Below are 27,728 nucleotides of genomic sequence, written 5' to 3'. Positions count from 1 at the left end.
TCTCTCAACCGCGCGGGGCGAGCCGCGGTGCCAAACGGTGTTTTCGCCCCCGCCGTTCCATTCGTTCGGCGAAAAGCCGACGCTTTTGATTTAGGGTTTTAGGAGCTCTGTGGATTTGGTTTCCCTTCCACTCTCCGATCGAATCGAGCACTATCCCGCGCGAGAAATCTCCCGCGCAACTCCGCCTCTCGCAGATTCTGAGGTTCGAATCTCTCTTCGCACATCCCAATCCTTCTCGTTCCTGCTCATCACGGCTCCAATCTAAGATCTCTTCTTTACGCAATTCGATTCGATGAATTTCAGTAGGCGATGTTAGAAACAACTAATGAGAGGTGGGAAAAAATAAGATAAAATTTGATCTTGTTGCGGTTGGCAGTGGGAACGCATCATCCTTTACTTTGTTTTGTTGGAATTGATGTGTTATGAGCAGCAATTAAGTGTATTTTGATGAAGATATAGTCCTAAGTTGATAATTTTGGCTCTCTCTTTAGTGCTAATGCTTTCGAAGTTGCTTAAAAAATGTTGATTTTGGAATAATGTTTTCTTGTAAGGCCATATTTGAATCGTAATACATGTTCCTTGATCCATATGTGGTGGCAATGTGCCAATTTTGATGAGATTTCGTTGTGCGCTTTAATCTATAGATCAACTTGTTCGCCACGTGTATTATTACTCGTGAGAGTCTCACTTGTTTCTTGCTTGTGTTGTGTGCTTTGTGTGCAGTTATAGTGCCACAACACCTTGAAACTATGGTGTGCGTTGGTTCAAAAACTATTAAACGGAAAAAACTCAAACCGAGTTCATCAGATACTGGTGATGAGGAAGATACATCTAAGCGGCGAGGAAGGAAGAAGGGTAAGGATAAGAAGCCCAGAGAAGGCCATTCTAGGCTTCCTGAGGGGAGCTCGTCGAAGAAAAGGCAGAATAGAAAGATAAAGGAGAAGAATTTAGGAAAAAGGCCTCATGATCGAGTTAAAAATGACCCTTCAGAGGGCTCATCAAAGAGCGGCAATGGCAAAAATCTGAAGTCTTCAAAGAACTTCGAGCCATCCAAGCCTGTACAATCTATTCTTAGGTTCGATTAATCATCATTTCTAGTTCTTATTACTCCATCTTTCGTGTGTTTTTCACTGTTTCCTATGCGCCTTCTTTCTTTCCTTAGCATGTACTTTTATTCTTAAATGCCAATTTTATCTGCTGCTCATAGTGGCATTTCTCTTGGGCTGATGAACTCTTGAAAACAACGCAGGAAAAGGGTGGATCCAGAAACTGCAAAGTACTTTTCAGAAATTGCAAATCTCTTTGAGAGTAATGCAATAGATTTAGAGGACCGAGCAACCATATGTGGCAATGCGTTGGAAGAAACTAGGGGCAAAGAACTTGAGCTTGCCACCGACATTGTAATAAGCCGTACCTTGCAGAATCTTCTTGAAGGCTGTGAATTGGATCAACTGTGTGGATTTCTCCATAATTGTGCAGAGGTGTTCGCAACAATTGCGATGGATAAGTTTGGGTCCCATGTGATCGAAACAGCTCTCAGGTCTCTTGCCAAACATCAAGATGAGCGATCCTATTGTTATATTGAAGAGACATTGCATTTGATGTGTCAGGTACTCCCTCTGATTTGTATAAAATTTAGATTTTGCAGGTATATATGTCCGTAATACAATTTACCAGGGGTTTTATCCATATAAAGACAATGTCCACCGGCTTTTACTACTGGTGGAAGTTCTTCTATTCACCTATGCATTACCACATTATTTTAGGTTGTTGCTGCTGATGCTGCCAATGTGATGCAAAGCCGCTATGGATCCCATGTCCTCCGCAGTCTTCTTTGTCTTTGTAAGGGAGTTCCTTTGGACTCTTTAGAAGAATATCATACTACTAAGCCATCTGCTGTTCTCTCTGAGCGGTTAAATCCAGCTAAATCAGTTGACAAGAACCCTGGGAGATTGGAGAATGGCTTTATCGATACATTTAAATTCCTTGTAAGGGAAACTCTGAACCATGCCAAAGATGAGATCAGCGCTTTGAGAGCTGACAAGTACAGTAGCTTTGTGTTGCAGGTTTGTCCTTTTTATAAAATCATAGTAGTTAATGATAGTATGTACTATGAAATCTGGTTTATTTGGTCTAATAAGTGGTTTCATTTGCAGACAGCCCTAAAGTTGTCAGTCGGGAATGATCAAGAATTGATTCATGCAATTTCAATTCTTCTTGGGGGCCATGAGGAAAATGTTTCACAGGAAAAACTAATTGATTCTGAAAGAAAGCAGGAAATAATGGTTTTACTTGGAGACCCCGCTTCCAGCCATTTACTGGAGGTGCACTAATTGTTCTTTTGCTAATGTAATTTGCTTTATCTGCTAGACGTGGCACCAACAATCATGCGCAGGCTATTGAGATGTCAGGAAACAGAGTCTGTAGCACTACTTGTGCACCTAATATGTTGAATTTGATAGTGATGGTGCGACAACAACTAGGGAGTTCAAAATGTTGAATTTCAGGTGTAATATGGCATAGAAATTAGAGAAGATAGAGTTGGCATATGCAGAATAACAACAAATTTCTACTGAAAATAATGGAAATGTTGTGAAACTTACCGATCCTGACTTTTAAATATAATCTGAATGAAAACCTTTGTGAAATATTGTAATTTCTGATGGTTATATGGCCATGCATAAGCATATTAATATATTATTATAACATCCTATTGGGTAATTGAATTGCTGCAAAACATTGCGGTACATGATTAGCTATTTATGTTGCAGGCTTGAGGAGTGTTGTCACATCCTCTTTCTGTTGACACTTCCTGATTACCTCATTTGTTGTGTAGTAGCATTGCTTTGCACAGCACTCATATGACAGGATGCTGGAAAAAGCTGTAGGGAAATGCCAAGTTTTTACAATTGTGTACTTTACAAACTATATTTATTGTTCCTTTTGTTTTCAAAAACCACCGATTGGTATTTTACATATTAATGGACTATCCGCGTACATGCATATATTTCTGATGCTGTTTTTTTGGAAAGTTAGCTAGTTTATTTGTGATTTGCAGGTGATAATTGAAGTTGCACCAGAGACTTTGTATGCTGAGCTTCTTACTGAAGTGTTCAAGGGATCATTGTTCGAAATTTCATCTCACCCTTATGGCAACTTTGTTGTGCAAGCATTGATAGCTTCTGCCAGAACTAGTGATCACGTATGATGCATGTCAATTCTCTTTTCACTTTGAATTTTTTTTGCATTTGTTTTATTTTGAAATTTTCCTTGTCTTTTGCGTATTGATTTGTTGGGCTTTTAGGAGGGATCACGTATGGCAACTTTGTTGTGCATGCATATGTATACATTTTGTATATGTAAAGCACGTATATGTATGTTATATGATTTATGTAAATGTGGATTCGTTTATTTGTTTAAAATCACCTACTTGGGCTCTTATTCGAAAAGGAGTCATTTCAGTATTCCCTATGGACTCTGTTGTCTCTTGGCAATTGGATGACCAGTTTTCTATCTAATATCTTACTATGCCTCAGCTAATGATGTTCTTCTTTTCTGATATGCAGATAAACCTGATCTCGGAGGAGCTCTGTCCGAAGCTGAAGGAACTGCTTGAACTTGGGAAGCCAGGAGTAGTAGCTTCCATCTTAGCGGCATGTCAGCGTCTTCAAGTGAATGGCCGTGAGGTTTCCTTTTTTCATGATTTGCTATTGAGTTTTTCCTATTTTCTTTAACTTCATTAGATCAACATTTTTAAGTTGATCTCATTTTCTTGCATGATGCAATTCATCTCTTTGGCTTTCAGTGCTGTGAGGCTCTTGCTGCAGCGGTAAATTCAGATCCCGAGTCTCCTAGCCATGTTGTTTCCCATATCCTGTTCCTTGAGAGCTACTTCAGGGATAAGGCTGATTGGGAATGGCCACCATCAGGCAAGATGAATGTCTTGGGCTGTTTGATGTTGCAGACCATATTTAAGTACCCAAATGTACGGCCAAGGCCCTTGATCCTTTTTTTCTTCTTTTTCCTTTTTCATTTTGTGGTCTTTCTCTGTTTTGTTGGTCCAGTTCCATTTCTTCTTTCATTGCCTATTAATGGGGGGCGGGGAAGGCAATCTGACTGTTGTTTTTACTATATTTGCATGTCTTCCTACGAATCTATTGCTAGTTATTTACTCTGTAATTGTAGGTATTCAGTAAGAGTTTTGACCTGTTTTGTCTATGATTAATGAACAGCAATATATTCGGCCGTACATTGCCAGTATAACTTCTATGGATGATGCTCATATCTTCCAAACTGCCAAAGATGCTGGAGGAAGCCGTGTTCTCGAGGCTTTTCTTTCTTCAGCGGCCTCTACAAAACTGAAGCTCAAAGTAATTGCCAAGTAAGCAATTTCTTCTACATCCAATATTTACACTCGTCCTGTGAATTCCTTCATTAATGTGATGCCTGCCCTTTCTTTATAAGAAAGAGTTTTGTATTTTAGATGTTTGGTATTAATATCATCCGTAATTCACCCAAAAGAGAGAAGTAGCGGCAGCTAAGGTGGAACCTTCTGATTATCATGCTAAAGTCTGTACCTTTTCTCTTATTTGTAAAGATTACGAGGCCATTATGGAGAACTTGCCCTGAATCCTTCGAGCTCATTCACAATTGAGAAGTGCTTCAGTGCAAGTAATGTTTCCCTAAAAGAGACTATGGCTGAGGAACTGGTCGCCGTGCAAGCTGAGCTCTCCAAGACAAAGCACGGTCCTTATATATTAAAGAAGCTGGATATTGATGGGTAACTATCTGCTATAGCTCTTCTGTTGTTCCTGATTATCTGGAATTACTCTGCAGATAGGCAAATTCAGGACTGTTTTTGCATAAATTTTTTCTCTCTTTTCCCCCCTACAGATTTGCAAGAAGACCTGAGCAGTGGAAAAAAAGCCAGTCGTCGAAAGAAGCTGCATACAGAGAATTTCAGGCCACATTTGGGTCCAAAAATGAACATGGATCAAATGAACAGCCACCTGAATCATCTCAGAAATCCTCTAACAGAAGGAAAAGAAAGGAAAAGGCGAGTGATGATACTGATCATGGCGATAATCTGGCCAATGGTTTGTCATCTTTACGCTCAGAATTTCCTGGGCTTGCGATCTCAATGGCTAAGTTAGGGTTCCCGATGGACAAGCAGAGTACCAAGAAACGGAAATTTGCAAAAGAAACTGCTGGTGAAGAAGCTGATGGGAAGAAGAGGTTCATTAGAAGTGGTGGTAGTAACACATCCTTTCTGAGGGAATCGGGCAAGAGAAAATCCTCAGGAACTGAGCTTGCTGATCTGGCTTGTAAGAGTACACTGACTTCAACAGATGTGCGCGAACTGTTCAAACCGTCGACGAAGAATGAAAACTACCAGTCTCAAGGTGCCAGGGTTCCTTTCTTGAAGAAGCAGAAAAGATGAGTCATACCGATGGGGAGAGATGAAGCTTCTCCTATTTTAAGTTCTTAAGAGGCTAATAAATGTAGATTACGAGAGGAGATTTTGCTTTCAACCTTTGTGTAACTCTGTCGCTGATCTTTATCACAAAGAATTTTGCTAGAAGAAATTATCCATTTTGTATTTAATGTATTGTATTTCACAGCGAAAGTCTAAACCGAAAGAAACGAGCAATAGATTCTTGTGACGAAATAATGATAATGCTTTCGCAGTTAATATAATCTGAAGTGGTCATAACAGCAATGTTTTGTTTAATTTCCTCCAGGGTAGGTGTATGAAAAGAAAACCTGTACTCATGAAAAGTGTCAAATATATTCACTTACAGAAGAATTACTGAAAGGAAAGGAAAATAGCAAATATCTTTGATACATACATTATATGCAAAACAAAAGAAACAGTCCTAACTCTTTCCTTTCACTTCAAAAGTAGATTGTGAGATTCTGTAGATGTTTATCTTACTTTTCCTGTTCATCATATGTGGGAAATTTTGATGTCCAAATCAATTGGAGTGACTTTTTCTACCACTTTATTTTCTGAAAGCATTACACACTGGTGCCGATTACGTGACTCCAATTGCAGAATACAAAGTTAGTCCTAATGCAATGTCCAGAAAGAGAAAGCTGCATGACCAAATTGCAGAACCAAAATTTAGGAATGAGAATTAGACCAATACATGAATTTGCTCTAGCCATCTGCTTTGCCACCTCAACTACATTGAGAGTTATATACCACCTTAACTTAATAATGATTGAGATAATAATTGCTCTCATTCACTTTGCTCTGCAGTTGGGGTGTCTTAATCCTCGTGTGTGCATTCCAGCGCATACAGCAAATTAGCCTTTGTATTTTAGTTTCCACCACAAACCAAAAGATCATTGTCACTGGCCACATCAAGGTCTCACATCCTTAAATAGAGAGGCTAGTTGTAAAAGCTACTTTCTCTAATCATCCACATCATTTTCCTTTTCATTCAGTTTCCGTGGCGTATTTGAGCTTCGAAGGTGGCAGTGTTTCAAGATTGTTCGGGATCAAGAAGAGAACAAGCAAGAAATTTGGAGCTAAGTGCAAAAATCCAAGAGCTGTTGTCAAATATGAAGGTAACAGACTGATTTCGACTTAAATCAAGTGGCAGAAAACAACTTGGATAAGAATGATAGAATGCTAGTAGTAATTCATCAGAAAACAGGTCAGATGTTGGCTAATGAAGTATGAGTCAGATGATGTAAAGATTAGGCATTCCTTGCACTACTTGATGAAAAATTCAAAGAAAGATTATCCACATAAAGATAAGGATTCTCATCAAAATCTTTATCAGCTTTCCAGAACTGGACCACCAACGTCTCCGTACATGCAGTGTCCATAAACTTCCAATCTGAAAAATTGCAATATAAGGGAGGCAAAACCGAAAAAGACAGGCAAATAAAGAGTAGCCAGAATGTCTGAATACAGATAAATCAGCATGTACACTTGGCATTTAATTCAAAGCCTGTAATTATATTAAGGATGAGTAGAAGACTCTAGAAGAAAATTTCGGTTTTATAAACAGAAATTGCAAAATATATATTGATCCTCTTTCCAGGGATAAATCATATGGCTCCTAAACTCCATTGGATGTGAAAATCATACAGAAGATAGAGTCCTACTAAACAAGCCAACTATACAACTGATCAAGTCATTATACATGTGAAAAGTTATCATTCATTTTTTTTACCGAACTGTCGAACATGCAAAATACTTGATAAACAGAGAGAACAAGTTCACATCTAATTTATCAGATGAACCATATTGGCAGTTGAAGTAAGATATATTTCCAGAAATATCAATCCATCAGATGGAATGATATATTATTGGACACAGATACATAGCTGTTGAGTACCTTAAAATCACAACCTTTTTAGACCAAAATTCAAAAATATATCCACAGCAAACAAATGACTTTAAAGCAAATTTGCATCAACACAAATTTTTGAATTTATCTTTGGTAACAGCAAGGGGCACGCTCTCATGCAGGATCTTACTAACATAAAAACATAAAAATACTTCATATCTATACAAATTCTATTATGAACAAGCTACCGTCGGTTCCTAGTTCACAAGATACAGGTTTTCAATGAAACAAAGAAACAGTATATGAATTGCGCAACCAATGAGAAAAAAAAATGAATTGCAACAATTCATAATCAACCACCTATACACAGAGAGACATGAAAATCCAGCATGTACAGCATTTCTCGAGACCTCGGTAGAGCTCTTGAGTCAAGAATTAATGGGCATTTTTGGGAATGAGAGACCACCACCCTCTTCTCTTCCGAGGCCGAGCTCAATATCACCGCCTCTAGGGCTCGAAGTCGAGCCGATTCCCCTACTCGCGCAGCTCAAAAGCCTTCTTATCGACCTCAATCTGCTCGTAGTCGACAATCTCATCTCCTCCACATCAGCCCTGCTTATTAATGTTGACGGTGAAGTCGCAGAGTTGGGACAATTCATCGAACATCCGGCATGCGAACTACCTGTCACAGCAGCAGCAACACTTCCTGTACTGATCTGATCCTGAGATCCCCAAAACAGCACATTTGTGGGGTAGATCGGCGGTTCCGGCGACTGACCGTCATCCGAAGCGGCGTCGGAAGGCTCCGGCTCCGCCAATTCGGCGGCGGGAGGGTCGGAAGAAGCTTGCGGCAATGAAAGGTCGGCGATGACGGGGGTGCGGCAAACGGGGCAGGTGGAGTGGGAGAGCAGCCACGCGTCGACGCAGCCCGCGTGGAAGCCGTGGCCGCAGCGCGGGAGCAACCGCACCTCCTCGCCGTCGGAGACGTCGGAGAGGCAAACGGAGCACTCGAGCCCCTGCTCAAAGTCGGAGGACCGGAAGGGCGCACAAGGCAGGGTTTTGACGGCGGCAGCGGGGAGTCCGCCGCCCGGAGGAGGAGCGGCGGCGGCGCCGACCCGAACTCGAACACCGTGACGTCCGCCGGCCGCCGCGGCACCTCCACCGCCCCGTGCAATCCCGGAACCTCCGCCGCCGCCGCCGGCGCTCNCGGGGAGGAGGGCGGGGGCGGCGCCGCGGCAGCGCTTGGAGCGGAGGTAGAGGAAGAAGACTAAGACGAAGGCCACAAACGCGACGATCACCACGGCCACCATGAGCTCCGTCGCCGCCGCCGCCGATATCTTGGCTCCTCCTGCTCCTCCGCCGCCGCCGCCGGCGGCGGTGGCGGCGCCGCGCATGGATTGGGTGGTTTGGGACATTGTGGATAAAGGAGACGAAAAATTATATAAAATCCTAAAAAAAATTTAAACTTTTTTGTTTTCAAAAAAAAAGGAGGAGGTTTTAATATTCCAGGAGTAATAAATCTAGGGACCAGGGTTCATAAATTTATTATGAATAAAAAGGGGGGTTTGAAAAGAGGCAGGTGTAGGGTTTTAAACTCACTCAGATAAACTAGTTGGAATTGTATTGAGGTATACATATATATACATACATATATATATATATATATATATATATATATATATATATATATATATATATAAGGAAGGGTCTGTGCAGGTTAAAGAAGAAGGGACGAAGCTCTGGAGTTTGGATTGGGTTCTGGTGAGACTTGGGAGAGTTAGTAAGTGATGTTAATGTTAATATATAATATCTTATATTGAGAGAGTACACGCCAGTGTGGGGAGTGTTTCAATCAAACTTGTACTTCTTTTGATTCTTATTGGAATTTAGTATGCTTTTTATTTTTCTTTTTTTTTCATTTTAACTGTCACTTTCTGGCTTTCAACTCTCTCTCAATAATAAAAATAATAAAAATAAATATTCATTGTATCTGGTCCAGTGTACTTTCGACGAAATTTATCTGTTCAGAACTATAGTCCAGTGCAGTGGTTCTTATCCTTGGAAATTTTTTATATAGCAGAGATTTGAATCTTGTCGTGTATATATTTATAGGGGTCAATGTTAATAGATTGGCTTGGAATATAATGGGTTCCGACCCTACGGGAAATAATATTTTTAAAAAAACTAAAATTTATTAGTAGGTTCATTTATTCCAGAACCCATATTTAGAAATCCAACTGTTTAGTGTGTGTAAAAATAGAAAATAGAATTAGATTGTATTAGAATGAAAAGATGAGATAACGAATCAGCCAAAGATATTTGGTTCATTATTCAAATGTAAATTGGAATGGACAATTTGAACACCTACGATTTCAAGAGCGAGTTTTAGTTAAGAAAGAGAATGATGGAGGGACAGAAGGAGAAGTTGTTTGTAAGAGATGTTTTGGAATACTGTACTTTGAAATGAATGAGTTCAAATTCGAAACCAGACCGAACCATTCCTAATAAAAATTCGATTTGTGTAGAAAAAACAATAACTATTAATGTCGTTGAATCTCATTCCAATTCTAAAATCTAAAATAGGTGCATCAAACAAGCCTGAGATGTATGTTTCTCCATAGAATAGCAAATGGTGTGGCTTATCTCTCTTTAAAAATCTTATCTAGCACAATTTTTATTATATCAAGTATTAAAATTATAAAAATTTAATTATTTAAAAGTAAATTATTAAAAAAAAAAACTGTGTATAAGTGGAAAGGCTCGGCCCATGAGGCCTTAGGCCCATGTCAGCGAAGGCTTGGGTCTATCACCGGCCGGGCTGGACCCAGGCCTCAATATTGAAATCGGACCGGGTTAGGTCCAGCACAGACCATCTACTTGTTTCAAACTGGGGACTAGGGAGTAGCAAGGAAATTAGATAGGACGGGAACGTCAGAATCTAAACAAAAAGTGACGCGTCAATAGTCGCACATTATATGGTCTAAATTGGATTCAGGCGTTTCGAGCAGATGATTTGAACTGAACAAGTTATTAATGTTAGTGAGTTGGTTCGTAATATATATATATATATATATATTTTTAGATAAAGGTAGCAAGCTACCCGCGTTATTTATTCAGACGGTAAATTTAGCTACACGGGGTGAAGCAGCACTGGCCTCGGAGGATGGCGTAAAAAACGAAAAAAGAAAAAAGAAGATACTATAGGTTACAGTTAACACTGGCTATCACTGTTGGTTACAAATAAGTCGCTTCGCTGGGCTGAGCTTCTCCCACAGATTCGCCAGCTGATTAACCTTGTAAATGTAATATGTATCATATAAATATACAAATTTTATTCTATATCTAATACAAAACTATTTTTCCTAATATTCGTGTCATCGCCGAATCCTAAATCCTATGATTAGGAAGACAAGTACGTAAGTAGTGATTAAAACGACTCCTGCGATTATGAGTTGTGTACAGCTAGTGATTGAGACGAGCCAACAATTCATCAATAAAAGTTATATATTTCACTTCCTTTTCAATTAAGAAAAAAAAAAAATGTCACGTTCGAGAATTTTGATGCGGTTGTGAGGTATTATTATGCTACATAATAATAAATGGCATGCATTATTCTTTTTAAATCCTTTGAAGCAATTGCTACGTGTTTAAAAACATCTTTTGAAGCTACGTTTGCTACATTTCACGATGCTAATAATGACTCCTCAACAAGAGGGAAAATAACCAGAGCACGTATACCATTTTTTCTCTTGTTTTTTTTTTTTTTTTGGGATTAAATATACAAATGTGAATCTTATATTATATTTTTTAATTTTTGACAAAATAAATAAAACACAGGTATACAATATAAAATTTGAGTAGTGCGACGATCGTTTATTCGGCAAATAAAAAGTCCAAAAAGTTTTGGTGTGTTTGGACAAGTTTTCTTCACATTTATACATTTTTGTTGACTTTTAAATGAGCTTTTGAGTTAACTTAAAAAGGATAATAACAAAATATATATATATATATATATATATATATATATATATATATTATTATGATTGGATGGTGATGGTTAATTAGGGAGGTAAGCGTAGGAGTCGGTCATTGGATCTCCACCTTTCATTTTCAATCCCCGTGACACCATCATGCAGGAAAAAAACAAATCACCAAGAATAAAAAGAATGTTTCATAGCTGTGTTCCTCAATACATCAATAATAATATATATATACAAAAGCTCATTCCAAATTTCGTAACACGCAAATATAATAAACCTTATCTTATTTCGCAATATTTTGTCATTGCACATTAGTGTGTGTGAATACACTTTAAAATACCAAGAAAACGTAGAACTAAATTAAGCTCGAAGAACTTTTCAGAACCATTTTTATGATGCATATATAATAATTTAACATTTTTTTATATTCAAATGCACATATTTTTAGCAGGTCTTAGTGAGAAATATCCTTCTACTTAAATACTTAATAATATATATATACTCTAAGATAATTAGATGTAGTATTAAATCAGTCGCATAATATCATGTTATAGCAAGGTCAAATATGAATGAGTAAATATACACAATTCATCATCTAAGCAATATTTAGTCAATATTGGCCCCAAGTTATTAAACAATGATTTGAAACTACTTAATTAGGTGTATGATTGGGTGTTTCCACATGGGCCATATATTTATATATATGAAAAAGAGCACATGTACCAGCGGATCCAGGGGCGAGAGGAGTCTCCCACCTCCTGTCCTATTTTCTTAGTAGGTTGGGGTGAATTTGGAATCAATTAATTTTTGTCTTTTTTTTTTTGTCTCTGCTTACTGCTTAATTCATTTGAGGCAGGTCGGGAGTACTACACTGAATTTTTGATTGATCGAGATGGATCAGAGGAAAAAAAAAAGGGTTCCGCACCTTCTGCTATTTTTTCGGTGGATCTGTGTGGATTATGGCGAATTGTCATTATTATTATTATTATTATAGCTCCCACTTATCATTCCAAACAAAGGAAAGCTCGACTAGTCTAGATACATTTAAATCCCTAGGTCCACCATGGCCTAATAACACATCAATCATATATAGAACATTGGTGCAATTTTATTGTAATCTTATTTTTATTGAGATTCTTTATTTTTTCCCCTCCTAATACAACTTACTTTTATTAAAATGTACGAAGCCTTTTAAATTTGAAAGATTTATAAAACCTTTTTATGGAATTAGTTGTGAATTAGAGAGGGTTTAAATTTGCATATAAACTAAATTTAATGATCAAATTAGGTGAGGAATGGTGTAACTCTCACTTAATCATACACCACATCTTTATGTTTTACTAGTCCCGAATTTTGTGGCCCCAGTGAACACAATTTGCTTGCACCTGGTGTATAAGTATGATCCGTGCACTATAAATAAAGATGTGATTCATGCAATAAGTAAAGGATGAATGTATATAATAAAAATATTATATAATTTTTCAAAACGTAACACCAAAATATAAAATAGTCATCATAATTTGACCATATATTAAGACTAATAATTCAATCATATAAAGAAGAGCTGTTCAAAATTCTTTTATATCACATGTAAATTTTTTTTGAATGCCACGAAAGACATTTCGGTAAATTATATTTTTAAATTTTACAATTTTATTTAATGATGTTTTTATGGTGAAACAAAAATAGCATCAAGTAACAGTAAATTAAAATATTTTAAATCTGTGCATGAAATGTACGGACACACCCGGTCCACGCAATTATTCCTTTCCCTTTCAACGCCCCCCCCCAAACGGGTCGGATGCACTTTTTCCCCGCGAGTCCCGTGACCGCCCCGTTAGCGTCACCTCCCCTTTTTCTCGCTTACGCTCACCTCCCCTCTTCTCCTCTTTCTCTCTCTCTCTCTCTCTCTCTCTCTCTCTCCCCCCACAGTAAAAATTTTTGAAAAAAAGATTCTTTTCTAAAAAAGCCCCTAAAAAGTTGCACAAAACTACCGACAAAATCATTTATTTACATATCCCACCTCTTGGATTCACATTGCCCTTTGGTGACAGCTATAAATCTCTTCTATTCACTCCCACAAAATTTATTTATAGAAGGAAAAAAATAAACAAATTATTATTATTATTGTTATAAAAGGAAAGAGGAGGAGGAAAGGGGAGCGGGCCTTGTACTTCAAAGAACACACACACACATACACAAAAAAGGGATCTTTTTTTGATTTTTTTGTTTTTTTTTTTTGGGTTTTGTGGAGGTGGGGAGGTGGTGAGAGGGAGAGGAGGAGATGGTGGGGATGGATTTGGTGATGTTTTTGGCATGCATTTGGGTTTGGAATCCAATGTTTGCTGTTGCCAACACTGATTCATCTGATGGTGAGTGGGATTTTTTTCCCCCCTTAATTTTTGGTTTATCTTTATTTTTTTATTTTTTATTATTATTTTCTTGCTAGATTAGAAGAGGAAAAGGAAGGATTTGAGTAAAATGATCTGCATTGCTATGTATTGTTTTGGTCAAATAATTTGATTGCATCTTGATTCTTATTTGGTATGTGGTATTATTATTTTTTTTAGCTCTCTTAGATGAGTTTACACTGGGATTAAGGAAGTGGATTTATCCTTAAAGTTTCTTCGATTTTTCCCTTTTTTTTAATCTTTTTGGTGTTATCATGCACTCTTGTTCTTGAAATTGGCTCCTTCGATCTATGACCTGCGGAAAAATCTCTTTTTTTTTTTTTAAGAAAAAGCGCAGTTGAAGTAGGTTTCTCGCAAACACTAGAACTCTTCATCTTTCAGATGACCAATTTCATGTGATCTAATCTTTTTTTTTTTTTTTTCTCTGGCGAGGTTTGTACAAATTATTACTGATCTATTACTTTTAATCACACATAAAAGATCCATCTTTATTGATCTCATATGTGGTGATAACATTATATTTGTAAACTTACATCTCCGAATCCAAAAAAAAAAACATTGGTTGTATCCAATTCATTTGGTATATGATGAAAATCTTTAACTGAGCAGGAATTAACAATTCTGATATTCCTACATGCAGTTTCTGCTCTCAATGTCCTTTTTACAAGCCTAAATTCGCCATCTCAATTAAACGGCTGGACCGCAAACAACGGCGACCCGTGCGGGCAACCATGGCAGGGAATTACATGCTCTGGTTCAGCAGTTACAGCAATGTGACTTTTTTTTCTTTCTTTCATACTTTTTTTAGAAAAAGTATGGTAAATATCAAGTTATATGAACATAAGAAAATAATAAAGAGAAGTGATAAGAAAATACAGCAATGTGAGTTGAACTAATGATGTGTTCTGTTTATACATTTTTATCAGCAAATTATCTGGATTGGGACTATCTGGGACACTGGGTTACAATATAATGAACATGAATTCACTAGTTGAGCTGTGAGTGCATTTCCCCCCAGTTTTTTTGTGTTTCGCATCTTTCAAAACTTGGTTGGTTCTTCAATCTCTTTTTTTTTTTTTGTAATTTTTGTTTTTTAATTTGGTGCAGTGACTTGAGCAATAATAACCTCGGAGGCGGTAATCCTATACCTTATAATCTCCCACCTAACCTCGAGAGATTGTAAGTTATGCAAACTTAGATAGATTTACCTCTTTCTTTTCTCTTTTTTCTTGTCCGTTGGGCTTGGTATTGGTTGACTTTCGAAAGAATTTGATATGCAGAAATCTTGCGGGGAACCAATTCAGTGGAAATGTACCTTACTCAATAACTCAGCTGGTTGCACTTAGATATCTGTATGTAACGAGTTAGAAGCAAATTAATTTTGCGTCCCTTTTGCGACTTATTTTGTTCTTTCCAACTAAATGTTTGTGTGCTGATGAACGCAGAAACCTTGGTCATAACCAACTTCAGGGCAGTCTCAGCGATTCGTTTTCGACACTTACAAATATAACAACAATGTAAGTTTTTATTTTTCTTTTTCTCTCCCTGCTTTAGTCTCCAAAGTTCCTCATTTTCCTTTTATTTATTGTGCTTTGCTGTCTTTGAAATATATGTGGAAAACATATGCTGCAGGGACCTATCCTTTAATGCACTTTCCGGTAATTTGCCGGAAAGCTTCAACACCTTATCAACTCTAACAACTCTGTAAGAAAGAACTTGTGCAATTTATGTGTTACTTTGACGTGAAACGGTAATTCCACTAATTTTATATTTGCGATTTAATATTCATCTTGCCAGATATTTGCAGAACAACCAATTCTCAGGTCCTATTGATGTCCTTGCTAATCTGCCTCTTCAAGATTTGTGAGTAAATGAAGTTTTTTTTTTCATTTGAATTATTAAAACATTTTTGTCTGCAAGTTCAAATGACCTATTCGCCTATGCTTTTAGGAACGTTGCAAATAACCGCTTCACCGGATGGATTCCTGAGCAGCTAAAAAAGATAAACAATCTTCAGTGAGTACTTAATTAACTTCAATAAAATCATATAAGGAAAAGCTAAAATGCAGTATTTATTACATTTTACCCTCTTGAGATGTTAAAACTTCATTTAACTCCCTCAGTTTCTTGACTATTTGCACTCAAGCCACCTTTCTGTCACATTTTCCACCCAAGAATTGTTGAAAAGTCTTAAAATATGATATGTCTAGAGATTAAAACAGTATAATGGGTACATAAGATTATGTTTTAAGACTATCGACCAGCTCCAGACCAAAAATGTGAGAGCAAGGGGACAAACTATAAAGTGCTGCATAAGTTTTCTGTATTGAGGAGGAATGGTGCAAACGGCTTTTGAGGGGTTTTTGCAATTTTGGCGTATAAAAGAGCTCTATTTGAAACTCATTATATGTCCTTTTGCAGGACTGATGGCAATTCTTGGAGCACTGGCCCTGCACCTCCACCTCCACCATACACGCCTCCTCCGCCAGGTCGTCGAACAAACCCTGGACGTTCCAACAGTGGTAACAGCCCATCTAATAACAATGGAAGTGGCGGCGGCGGAAGTTCTGGTATAAGTGGTGGGGGTATAGCAGGAATCATAATAGCTATATTGGTAATAGGTGGAATAGCAGCTTTTTTTGTGATTAAGAAGAAAACACGGAAATCTTCAAGGGAAGAACATCTTGAAGATGACCATTCCTTCGCTCCTCTTAATTCAAGTGAGGTTAAAGGTATGACCATTCCTTCGCTCCTCTTAATTCAAGTGAGGTTAAAGGTATGAAGATCTGATGAATTTGGGCTCGGTTCAGCTTATTCGTCACTTTCCATCTCAATTCTTGCTCCGTTTGATAACTGCACTTATATTTCGCGCAAAACCGAATAAATAATATGATTTCATTTTCACAATAGTTGCGGAGATGAAGTCAATCCAAACACCTCCTACAATCGACACAACATCACTGCACCCTCCTGCTCCGATCAATCTTAAGCCTCCTCCCAAGATTGAGCGCAACAAGTCGTTTGATGAAGATGATTTCTCAAAAAAGCCTGTTGTAAGGAAAACAAACAAAACTCCCATAAAAGCAACAGTGTATTCAGTTGCAGATCTGCAGATGGCGACAGACAGCTTCAGCATGGATAATCTTCTTGGTGAAGGGACTTTTGGACGTGTTTATATGGCACATTTTCATGATGGAAAGGTCAGCTTTCATAATTGGTGCTAGAACTCTGAATTTTTCGTATTGCAAGAAATATGGTAAATATTTGGTGATCTTTTTCTTCTTTCAAAATTAACAGTTTGGGTTTGCAGAAGTGTGTGTGTCAAAAACATTTTGTTTCTTGCCTGCAATCTCATCCATAAGGAAAATGTTGCAAATGTCGAAAAGAAAAAAGATATAATTATTTTCTGATCAATCATAGGAACAAAGTCGTACGCATTCAGAATGGAGCTCCACTATATGTACATTTATTTATATAGTAGTACACATTTTAGCCCATTCCTGACTATACTGTTGGAGAGAAATCAGGAACAGGCTAAACTTATTATGAAATGTTGCCAAATGGCAGCTGTTCCTCCATTAAAAAGACTACAATACTATATAGAGGGTTTTTTCTGAATTATCAATTTATGTTCTGCATTTCTGCGGTTTGTAGAGGTTGATTGTTTGGATTGTAAAGTTTGCAGCAGCATGACTATTTGGTTAAACATATTATATTTGCTTAATAGCACTCCCTACTCCTATCGGGCTCTCAAAAAATGTTTTCCAAAATTATTTCCTTTAGTCTATTATATGTTTGTTGATTCGAAGAATCCTGATTTATGAAGTTATTAATTGCAATAGGTTCTTGCTGTTAAGAAAATAAATTCAACTATCCTAGCCAACCAACGATCAGAGGACTTCATTGAGTTGGTTTCAAACATCTCGCGGTTACATCATCCAAACCTGACCGAGCTGGTAGGCTACTGTTCAGAGCACGGACAGCACCTTTTGGTCTATGAATATCACAAAAATGGCTCACTGCAAGATCGCCTTCACCTCTCGGATGAATACACCAATCCACTGACTTGGAATACTCGTGTCAAGATCGCACTGGGCTCTGCACGGGCGTTAGAGTAAGTGGACATTTTTGGTAGTTTTCTATCCTGATTTAAAATGTTTGTCATTACATATATTAAGAAGTCCTTTTTTAGGAACTTATAATTTCAAAGTCGTAGTGATATTCCTTAATATTTTATAAACTAGTCAAGGTTTGTATATCATTCAGGTTCTAGACATAAATGTGGTATTCTTCATGCTTCATGATTCAAAAAATATAAGATTCACTTTTTTTTTTCTTGTAGATTATTTGTTAATCTGTTTTTGCTGGTGCAGTGCAAAATATTTTTGTTACAATATTTATTATCATTGCCAATTTCCTCTAAATCTTACTAGTAGCCTAAGAAGCTTAATGAATACATTCTTTAAGCGACACATTGGTGCTTAATTATTTTTTCCCTTTAAATGGTATTTCTAGGCATTTACATGAAGTATGCTCACCGTCTGTTGTCCACAAGAATTTCAAATCCTCCAACATTCTATTGGACATGGAACTCAATCCTCACCTTTCAGATGCTGGTCTTGCTAGCCTTGTTCCTGATGCGGAGTTGCAGGTAAAGTTGTGTACAATTTGCTTTCTGAGTGCTGTCACATTATGGACAAGTTGGACAGAATTGATTTAAGTTGTAAATTATTTCTCTTCCACTGTCCCGATGCTATATTTATTTCAAAATTTGTAGTTTTCTCACTCAGTTGTTTCTGTGCTATATACACATGGCAAACATGATCAACAAGAAATGTGTTGCAGGAGTGGAAGGACTAAATAAAAGTTCAAACTTGTTGATAAACATGAACATTCTAGGGCTATATGCAACCAATATTTGGTTTACATGATAGTTTTCTTAATATTCCTTTTTGATCCACTTTCCCAGGCATTAGATCAGAGCTCTGGATACGGTGCTCCTGAGGTTGCCATGTCGGGCCAGTATACACTGAAGAGTGATATTTACAGCTTTGGGGTGGTCATGCTTGAGCTTTTGACTGGAAGGAAGCCGTTTGACAGGTAAATTCTATATGTTGACACTTCTAGGTCCTAGATGACTAGAGTTAATGTAATTGCAAGAAATCTTAATGTAGATTAATGCCAATTATTGCGAACTGGTGGCTTGTCAAATAGTTTAAGTTAGGACCTATCGAAGTTCTAATTGTTGAGACAAAATGTTTACAGCTCTAGACCACGATCCGAGCAGTCATTGGTTCGGTGGGCAACTCCTCAGCTGCATGACATTGATGCATTAGACCAGATGGTTGATCCGGCCCTCAAGGGGTTATACCCTGCGAAATCTCTCTCACGATTTGCAGACATCATTGCTCTATGTGTTCAGGTATATAATGAACTTGGACTCAGCTTCTGTACATTAATGTGTTAAGTGACTGTTTGCCTTGGTTTCCTGAAATGCTTCTCTACTCAACAAAGCAGAAGCTTCTACAAGCCAGTGGTTCGGCTGGTAAAAAGTCTAGATGGTTTTGCTGTCTGTGAGAAAGCTAAAATGAGCTATTAAGCTGCAAAAACAGAAGCTCTGATAGGAAGCTTCTGTTTGTGCTGCAGCGAGAAGTTTTTATGAGAATCTACCTGGAAAACTGCTAAGTCTTTTAAACAGCTCTACTCAAATAATGCTACTGTAGAAGCTCCGGCTCTACCAAACAGGCTCTTATTTCAAGTGCCTCTATCTCTGTTTAATATTAGGGTTTATTAGTTTTATGAAAATACGCTGAAATTTTCTTGTACCACAGCCCGAGCCAGAATTCAGACCACCCATGTCGGAAGTGGTGCAAGCGCTGGTTCGCCTGGTGCAGCGAGCAAACATGAGTAGGAGGATGCTCAGTGGAGACGGACAAGAGGCTTCACGGCGAGCCGACGACCCGGACACGCAGGATTACACGTTCTAATTAATGCATCGGGGTAGCTGCCTTGGTTCTCTCAATACTTCAGACGGTGATCTGTTTATCTCCATGTTGTTGGTAAATATAGGCTTATTTTTACTGATGTCTAATTAGCGCTGTATAAGTCTAGTGGAGTTTCCCAATAGGTGCCAAGCTTACATTGATTCACAATGACTTAGTAGTCATATTTATATCAATTTCATTCAGATGAGTTCTTTGATTCGGTGGGAGTTGATAGAATTTATTTAAAAAGTTGATGTCTCAGGAAGCACCATGACTTTGTACGGATATTATCTTATGATTACAGTCACCTCAAATTTATGAGGATAGGAAAAGCACAAAAAGTGTATGCCCGAAATCCTTATTATCTCTTTGAATCACAAGATTTAGAGGAAAAAGGCAATGATACCTTCCAGGAAGTACCTCAACAAACTAACTTTAACAAATCTTTGAAGAGTTACTTCTTCATCGACAGGGTCGCCTGCCGACCGACTCTGTCGACCCTGTTCGGCATCGCGAGGCAACTGATGAAGTTGGGAACATTGTAGACTAGAGCTGAACCAATCTCTTTGAAATGATACTAAATTACCGTCTGGTTGAGATCAAACTGTATGAGCACTCTGGATGACATTCACATCTAAATTCTTCAGCCTCACCACTGATTCTACATGCCCTCTGAGTGTCTGTATTTCTCCCAACCTGCGATGTAAACATCACTTAGATGAATATGCTGCACTGCAGCACATTGTGATTCATGTTATGACAGAAATTTAGAATTTTGTCCGTATCCTTGTAGGGGCCTAAATTGGGCAGTTTTTACATTTGTGACTGCTGTTACATTATTGGGAACAACAAAGAAAGCCTAAGCTTTTTACCTCACTATTTCAGCACGCCGCTTGGCCTGTTCAGCAATCGAACAAGATCTCCTCCTCTTGCCCACAAAATCTGAAGAGGATAGAGGCTCCTGCAGAAGCCTCTGAGAGAGTACCCACTGGGCCTCTCTATCCTCCTTCCCATAATCTCTATTTGAGGTAAAAGCAGTCTATCAAAGAGCAGGAGTATCAGTCAGTAAGTGAGAAATTACACTTATGATAGTCCCAGGAAAAAATATATGACAAGAACAGTCTAGTAATAAGTTGATGAAATGAAAGCTTAGAATAGGAGAGAGAATATTACTACCCCTTCTATTGGGTCTACACACCTTTCTGTCGAATATCAGATTCCATGCTTCTCCGCTGAGGGCATATCGAACGGTGAATTTGATTATATCGAGAGGTATGTAGAAGATCACGCTGTACACCCATATAATCCCAGCCCAGCCCCACCCAATACCGCGAACTGAAGCGAAGCTGATATGCGCGTAAACAGAAATAAGTGTGGCCACCTGCATCCAAGGTCACATCTTTGTTGGTATGCAGATTGAATACTTTTTCTGCTTCAATGCTTTGCCTCAAAATACAGTTCAAAGGTAATACATTTCCAAGAGTTACGGCATCAACAGGTGTAACATTAAAGAGCTTTTAAAGATTCTACTTGCTACTGATCTTCTTAGAATTAGAATTCTGTCTGATGTTTAAGTCAGAAAGTCTGACTGATAGTTTAACTCAGAGAATCTTACCAATTGGGCTACCACAAATGCGCACAACAGCAGAGTACCGGGCCGCTCGGCAAATGACCAACTTTGACTGCGCGTGACGAAGATTAGAGCTTGGCTGATGATACTGACTTGCAGATAGATAGCAGATGAAATCTCTTCGTCGCTGCTGCCGAGAGATCTCACTTTGAAGTGAGCCTACAATGCGAAGCATTATTACTTGTTACTAACAAAATCGCCAATAATCTAACTTAACTTTCAAGTTGGTAATAAGAAAGGAAGCATCTTTTATCTGCACATCAGTGTCATGTTCTATACCTCAAAGAAGTTGGTCTTTCTGACAGCCCAATAGAACAGAACAGTAACTAATGCAAGGTATGTTCCTATGACGATGCCAGTGGCGAAAATCTCCTTTAGCCTCCAACTATCAGGTCTTGGAGACGGCTTCACACGATCCTTGGAAATCGTCATGATCGTACCTGTAATAGTATATTTATCACCGCATTTTTCGTTTTTCAAAGATACCACCATTCCTATAGAGAGGAGTTATTACCATCATTCAATATGGCTATAATCAAAATCATGAAAGGTGGGAAGTCATATTCCCAAATTAATGCGAGAAGCGCAAAACCAAGCTGAAAAGAAAGAGCTATTTCGATTAGCATTATGAGCCGCAAGAAACCTAGAAATTTGAAGAATATACATGGTATGGTTCAACTTACCACTATCCTTATTGTGATTGATACAGCATAAATCTGCATTCATGTGGGATGATCATTATCAAGTACTAAAGAACTTAAAAAAAAAAGAAGTATCAACTAAGAATCCAATACTCAACTGTATAATTCTTCATTCTTTGAAATATAGCCCGGCTGGTCAATACAGCACTAATAATGACACTCAATCCGGGCTCTGTGAGGACAATATCAGCGGCACTTCTCGCAGCATCTGTTGAATCCGACACTGCTATCCCAATATCCGCTTTCTTCAGAGCAGGTGCATCGTTTACACCGTCTCCAGTCATCCCGACTATGTGCCTTTTCTCTTGAAGAATTTTCACTATTTCGTACTTGTGCTCTGAAATAGACGGCGGAACCGAGGGAAGGAGAAAGTGATCACTAGTCATTGTAGTTCGGAAATGCTTAAAGAATGTCGAGTAATGTTACAGTACCCGGAAAAACACCAGCAAATCCATCAGCCTTCTCGATAAGTTCGTCGACAGGAAGGGCTTCATTTTCATCTTTATCGCGACCCAATAATGACGAGGAAGGATACATGTTTGTTCCCATTCCTAGACGTCGGCCAGTCTCTTTTGCGATGGACAGCTGATCACCTATAGAACCAGAAACAAGTTTTTTTTTTTCTGACTAATTTTTTTTTAAAAAGAAACATAGTATTAACTAATGAGATGCAGTAAAAAGCAGTGTCTTTTGCTGAAAAACCGTGAGGTACAGTTTTTGACATAGAACTAAGGGAAAGAAGCATAATGGTTTTGAGTCCTCAGTATTAAACACTAAAGAGTAATACCGAAACATGGAATAATAAGTATTTGCCAATATTTGAGGAGCCAAAATTGAGTTCATCTTTGGTAGTTTCTTTCAGTTCTAACATACCAGTGATCATCTTCACACAGACACCGAGGTTTAGTGCTCGACGAATGGTCTCCGCACTGTCGTGTCTTGGTGGATCAAACAATGGCAACAATCCACAGAAAATCCACGGACCGCCAGGGCTCTCTTTATTTTTCTCAGGAACAGCCTAAAACCAAGCATCACACAAACTTACATGAAAAAAGTCGCAAGTGATGTTAGTTAAAGGCTTGCTAATATCATAAATGTTAATTTGCTGATCCACCTTGCTCTTGGATATACCTGATAAGCAACTGCAAGCGAGCGCAGGCCCCTTTCAGCAAATCTATCAACGACCGTGTGCACTTTTCCGGCGATTTCATGCTTGTTGTAGCAGAGATTTAGGATCTGAAGTAAATAATAATGAATTTGTAGATTTCATACAGCATCTAGCAAATCTTTCGTGCAACAAAATGTAAGTAAAATACCGATTCAATACATCAAGTCATATGCTTATTATCCAATGCCTTCTGAATCGATTATTGTACCCAATGTTGCATTTCGTTTATTACCTCGTACGACTAAAACCCAGATGGTTTTACTTCAATTGTTAAAATTTACTAAATTCTAAAGCTTCAGTACCTGCTCAGGAGCTCCTTTGGTAGCTCTATACCAACTTCCATCAGAATCAATGTATGTTATAGCTGTCCGCTTATCCACAGGATTAAATGGAAAAAAATGCACTTCGGTGATGTTTGCACGGGCCTGTAAACAAAATGATACGACAAATTTAACATAATTAATATAAAGATGCGAGATCTTCTTTTTTAAAATTTTTTTTTTAACCTCCTTAGGATCAGCAAGCATATTAATAATCGCCGTATCAATTGCGTCTTGGTTCTCAAGTCTCGAAGCTCTAGCTGCGAGCAATACGATCGTATCTCTATCCATGTCTCTGTTGAACACCTCTATGAGATTTTTATCGACAGTGAGGCGATTCAAAGTAAGTGTTCCAGTTTTGTCACTGCAGAGGACATCCATTCCCGCCAATTCCTCAATAGCAGTCATCCGTTTAGTAATCGCACCCTGCAGACAAACATAGATTGAAAACAGTAACCAAAAAAAGGAAAAGAAAACCCCAATTTAGTTTACCTGTTGCGACAGGCGGTGCGAACCAATTGCGAGGGTTACTGACAATACCGTCGGCATGGCTATCGGTATTCCGCCAATCAAAAGAACCAGAAGATTGTTGATCCCGTCTCTATAAGCTCGATGTTGGATTGGGAACATGACAATAATCTCGACAATTATTCCGACAGCTATTGAGCATATACAAAAGTTCCCGATGGCAGTAAGAACCTGAAAAATTAGTTACTTCAACTGAAAATTTCATACGGTACACATGATATTGTATTAAGACATGCTTATTACAGGTCACAAAAGTGTATCTTTGAAACATGTTCAATTGTCGTCGGATGTAAAGAACTTTGCGTGCTTAATAATGCAGTACAATTTTACATGATTTTAACCTTCTGAAAATGCCCGACAACTTCAGTGGAGTCCACCAAATGTGCGGCCTTTCCAAAGAAAGAATGAACGCCAGTTGCAATTACAACAGCTTCGATTTCTCCATGCTTACATGTTGAACCAGAAAATACTACATCGCCGGCCCTTTTCGTAACTGGAAGAGATTCACCGGTGAGAGCCGACTGCAAGATAAAGGCAGGAACAGTATATGTGATTCGTATTATCAATTTAAGATTAGGAATTTATGCAGGGGGCTTGTTTTTATCTGATATAGCAGGAAAGGACTAATTGTATACTAGATCAAAGAGCAAATCCAGCAAGTGTTGAACATTGTTCACATCTTACCCTGAAAATTAAAATTTTACTGAATTTGCAATATAATATTAATAGCGAACAAAGTGATATACCTGGTCAACTTTCAAAGGATCTCCCTCGAGCAGTCGAGCATCTGCGGGGATGATATCGCCAAGCTTAATGCTGATTATATCTCCAGGTACTAAAGTGGCAGCGTCCTGCTCTTGCCATTGCCCATCCCTCAAAACCTATAGTTAATAAACAGGCTGAAGTATGTTAAGAACATCTGAATTTAGAAATTAAGTAAAAAAAAATGTGTGATTAGTATCTAAATTCGAAGTTAAAAGTGAATTTACGGCTCAGAATACTAATAGAAAAAAGTCGATGCCAGGAAAAATAAATCTCTCACATGAAATTATGCACCTGGAAGTGTCAAAAGTCGGAACAAAATGGTAGGGATGTTTGCTAATAAACTTTATGTTTTTTCAGTGAAGCAGTATATTTCCAGGTAGCCTATTGTTGGCATGATGTTTCATTGATTATAAGAGAGCTTTTACGAAACAAAATGTAATCTGTCGCAAACCTTCGTCTTAGGCGCTAGACGAGCCATAAGTGCTGCTGCAGCATTTCCAGCATTATTTTCCTCGATGAAACTAATTGTCGAATTGAGTATCAGCAAGCAGATAATCCCGGCAAAATCTTCCCAATCAGGACCCTCTCCCTTGCAAACAAGAAAGAAACATAGAAATTGAGGTAGATTTAAAGAAAAATAATAATCGAATCCTCTCGTCCAAGTGATTATGAAAGAGAGAGCACCTCAATTCTCAAGAAAACTTACCCCACCATTAGCCAAAATTATCGCCATTATGGCTGCCGCTTCCATAACCCAGGACAAAGGATTCCACATAAAGCTGAGGAACTTGAGAAATTTGTTCTCCTGAAATAGAAATTTTTGCTGAATAAATAAGCGCTCGAGTTTGCGCATGCAAGAAGACGTCGAAGTGGTTAGCAAACTACCCGCTTCTCCTCTAATTTGTTTAGGCCGAAAAGCTGCAGCCGTGCAGCAGCATCTGCCGCTGAAAGGCCGCTGCGCGATGTTCTAAGTTGTTCGAAGACTTCTTCCAGGGGCATACATTCCTTGCGTCCAAAATAACAACAATGTTAGCTAGCGAACCGTCTTTTTCGTGATCTTCCTTGGAAGGTATTTCCGTTCATAAACTAATTACTCACCAAATCGACCGCTTCTCTATTAAAATTTTCAGGTCCAAGAAGCGGTTTTTCCAGTTCATCCATGTTAAATTTGGTCTCTCTCGGCAAACTAAACATATTGCAACGATGACGACCGTAAGCCCAATGAGAACTAGGTTTGGAAAACGGATTACGTGAACTCAAATTTACACAATTACATCTCACGTAATTCCATTTGAACACATCATCATACCACTATACTACTCTAAGCATAATTCAATCAGAAACTTTCAACCTTTTCCTTCTTCAAGGATGCATTAATTTGACAACTGTAATCTGAAATACAATTCTTTTAGCAACAAAATTTTATATAACCTCGGCGATTGATGATCTACGGAGTCTCTTTTGGCGGTAATTTCGAGTCAAAAATAGGATTAAGAGGATGAAAATCGGAAGGACCTTACCGGAGAGGCGGCGAAAAATTGCGAAGGGGAGGAGAATGGGGAGTTAGGGTTTCACCTCAAAAAGGAAAAAAAGGGAACCGATCATTTAAGTAGGAGGGGGTAGTTGCTGGTGACGAGCTCGGAATTGGACCGTTGGGTGGCCACCTGTTTCCCGCCATTTTGTTTCTCTTCTTTCGCGCGCGCGCCCCCTCCAACGGCTATTCAAGGGCCCACGTTCCAACCTAACAGTTTCCGAGGTGGATCCGCTTTTTAATTTTACTATTTTGTTTTATCTAATTTACTTTTTGTTCACGCATCGTTTTCTTTTCTTTAATGAAACAGTACGGATTTGAAATAGATTTATTTTTATTTTATTTAGACGGAACTTGACAAAGACTTTTTAGTGGATTGGAGCAAATTAGAAAAAAAAAATTGATTTACATTTTCAGCTATATTTATTTCTAAATAAAATAAACGAAATGAATAGCATGTTATCTATCTTTTTTTTTTTTTTTTTTTTTTTAAGTACTTGAACAAAAACTAAAATTTTAGAGTTAAAAATTTTATAGACATGGAACTTGAACAAAAGTTAAAATTTTTTAGTTAAAAATTTTATAGCACGAAGTTGTTGGTGAAGGGCGGTGCACTTTTGAAGATCTTGTGCATAGTTTTTTTTTTTTTTTTTTCCTGTTGAACCAAAGTAAAGAGTAGTATAATTTCAAGATTATGTAAAAGCGATGACTTGGCGCTCTTGAAATGCTGACATGTAATCGACTATTACTGCATAAGTGACAAAAAGTTTGACGATTTGCATCTGGTTCATGTGGGCCCCACATAAATTGGGTCCACAAGTAAGCCTTGGTCCGTGAGCCATACACAATTGGACATAAGCCGTGGGGTGTAGGCCATGAGCCGTAGGCCTCTGCCCGGTCTGTGAGCCATGGACCGTAGGCTGTGGGCCTCAAGCTGTGGACCACGGCTGAGGTCCGTAGGGTGTGGGCCATTCTATGTAGGCCGTGGTCCATGAGCGGTGGGGTGTGGTCTATGGGCTAAGTGTCGTGGGCTGCGGCCCTCGTTGGCTCATGGGCCATAGGAATACATTGAGGCCCAAGGGCTCACACACGCACGCTCTCAACACCGTTATACGGAATTACGCGAAGTCGACTCCTGGGCCCCACCATCTTCGTGGGCCCCACATGGACGGGCTCTTTATGCGTCAAACCGTGAACGTATCGCTAACTGCCACGTGTTGGCACGCCTGACAATGTAACCGTTACACCGAGAATGCCCTCGGTGTTGTCTTATCCGTAGCACTGAGGCAGCGGCGCATATTCCTCCACTGCACATCCACGCGGAAAAACAACTCCCTGGACCAGATCTATAGACCGCCCCAGAAAACTAGTAAATTGCACGGAGATCCCCTCAACTGTAGTCTATT

The 27,728-nt window shown here is 38.5% G+C and overlaps 4 protein-coding genes across 6 annotated transcripts; 2 read left to right on the top strand and 2 right to left on the bottom strand.

Moving 5' to 3' along the window:
- LOC109721420 (pumilio homolog 23) lies at positions 38–5,697 on the top strand. Of its 2 annotated transcripts, XM_020249055.1 has the most exons (12): positions 38–202; positions 724–1,075; positions 1,250–1,610; positions 1,767–2,066; positions 2,157–2,324; positions 3,059–3,202; positions 3,567–3,686; positions 3,806–3,985; positions 4,233–4,381; positions 4,598–4,780; positions 4,894–5,096; positions 5,174–5,349. In XM_020249055.1, the coding sequence occupies exons 2-12, from the start codon at positions 750–752 to the stop codon at positions 5,212–5,214; spliced, it is 2,175 nt and encodes a 724-aa protein (XP_020104644.1). In that variant the 5' UTR covers positions 38–202; positions 724–749; the 3' UTR covers positions 5,215–5,349. The 2 variants fall into 2 exon arrangements, with proteins under 2 accessions (XP_020104644.1, XP_020104642.1); XM_020249053.1 differs by having other exon boundaries at positions 39–202; positions 4,894–5,697.
- Positions 7,459–8,719, bottom strand: LOC109721494 (RING-H2 finger protein ATL3-like). The gene has a single exon (XM_020249145.1). The coding sequence runs from the start codon at positions 8,717–8,719 to the stop codon at positions 7,733–7,735; it is 987 nt and encodes a 328-aa protein (XP_020104734.1). The 3' UTR covers positions 7,459–7,732.
- Positions 13,379–19,898, top strand: LOC109721261 (protein STRUBBELIG-RECEPTOR FAMILY 7-like). Of its 2 annotated transcripts, XM_020248757.1 has the most exons (16): positions 13,379–13,656; positions 14,336–14,468; positions 14,622–14,693; positions 14,803–14,874; positions 14,976–15,047; positions 15,141–15,212; positions 15,328–15,399; positions 15,493–15,558; positions 15,646–15,711; positions 16,117–16,427; positions 16,606–16,895; positions 17,538–17,809; positions 18,211–18,346; positions 18,665–18,795; positions 18,961–19,117; positions 19,527–19,898. In XM_020248757.1, exons 1-16 carry the CDS (start codon positions 13,569–13,571, stop codon positions 19,680–19,682), a joined length of 2,166 nt encoding a protein of 721 aa, XP_020104346.1. In that variant the 5' UTR covers positions 13,379–13,568; the 3' UTR covers positions 19,683–19,898. The 2 variants fall into 2 exon arrangements, with proteins under 2 accessions (XP_020104346.1, XP_020104347.1); XM_020248758.1 differs by lacking the exon at positions 14,336–14,468 and having other exon boundaries at positions 13,380–13,656.
- On the bottom strand, positions 20,024–26,013 carry LOC109721260 (ATPase 10, plasma membrane-type). The gene is made up of 20 exons (XM_020248756.1): positions 25,890–26,013; positions 25,677–25,796; positions 25,498–25,596; positions 25,243–25,380; positions 24,773–24,907; positions 24,368–24,547; positions 23,991–24,197; positions 23,685–23,924; positions 23,481–23,603; positions 23,142–23,246; positions 22,884–23,028; positions 22,442–22,603; positions 22,109–22,347; positions 21,993–22,025; positions 21,824–21,905; positions 21,589–21,749; positions 21,295–21,468; positions 20,878–21,060; positions 20,552–20,718; positions 20,024–20,375 (listed from the first exon to the last, which is right to left on the bottom strand). The coding sequence occupies exons 1-20, from the start codon at positions 25,983–25,985 to the stop codon at positions 20,279–20,281; spliced, it is 2,886 nt and encodes a 961-aa protein (XP_020104345.1). The 5' UTR covers positions 25,986–26,013; the 3' UTR covers positions 20,024–20,278.

The sequence above is a fragment of the Ananas comosus genome, linkage group 15, assembly GCF_001540865.1.
Source record: "Ananas comosus cultivar F153 linkage group 15, ASM154086v1, whole genome shotgun sequence".
Lineage (NCBI taxonomy): Eukaryota > Viridiplantae > Streptophyta > Magnoliopsida > Poales > Bromeliaceae > Ananas > Ananas comosus.
This window is presented reverse-complemented; position numbering and strand designations above follow the sequence as displayed.

Bases quoted from the DNA above. Each gene is read 5' to 3' on its own strand.
- LOC109721420 (XM_020249053.1), top strand. From the start codon at position 750: ATGGTGTGCGTTGGTTCAAAAACTATTAAACGGAAAAAACTCAAACCG. The intron at 3,986-4,232 runs GTACGGCCAAGG...ATTAATGAACAG, and splicing joins CCATATTTAAGTACCCAAAT to CAATATATTCGGCCGTACAT. The intron at 4,781-4,893 runs GTAACTATCTGC...TCCCCCCTACAG, and splicing joins AAGAAGCTGGATATTGATGG to ATTTGCAAGAAGACCTGAGC.
- LOC109721261 (XM_020248757.1), top strand. From the start codon at position 13,569: ATGGTGGGGATGGATTTGGTGATGTTTTTGGCATGCATTTGGGTTTGG. The intron at 15,048-15,140 runs GTATGTAACGAG...TGATGAACGCAG, and splicing joins CTGGTTGCACTTAGATATCT to AAACCTTGGTCATAACCAAC. The intron at 16,896-17,537 runs GTCAGCTTTCAT...TAATTGCAATAG, and splicing joins CACATTTTCATGATGGAAAG to GTTCTTGCTGTTAAGAAAAT.
- LOC109721260 (XM_020248756.1), bottom strand. From the start codon at position 25,985: ATGTTTAGTTTGCCGAGAGAGACCAAATTTAACATGGATGAACTGGAA. The intron at 25,797-25,889 runs GTGAGTAATTAG...TTTGGACGCAAG, and splicing joins ATAGAGAAGCGGTCGATTTG to GAATGTATGCCCCTGGAAGA. The intron at 21,061-21,294 runs GTAAGATTCTCT...CCTTGGATGCAG, and splicing joins CATTTGTGGTAGCCCAATTG to GTGGCCACACTTATTTCTGT.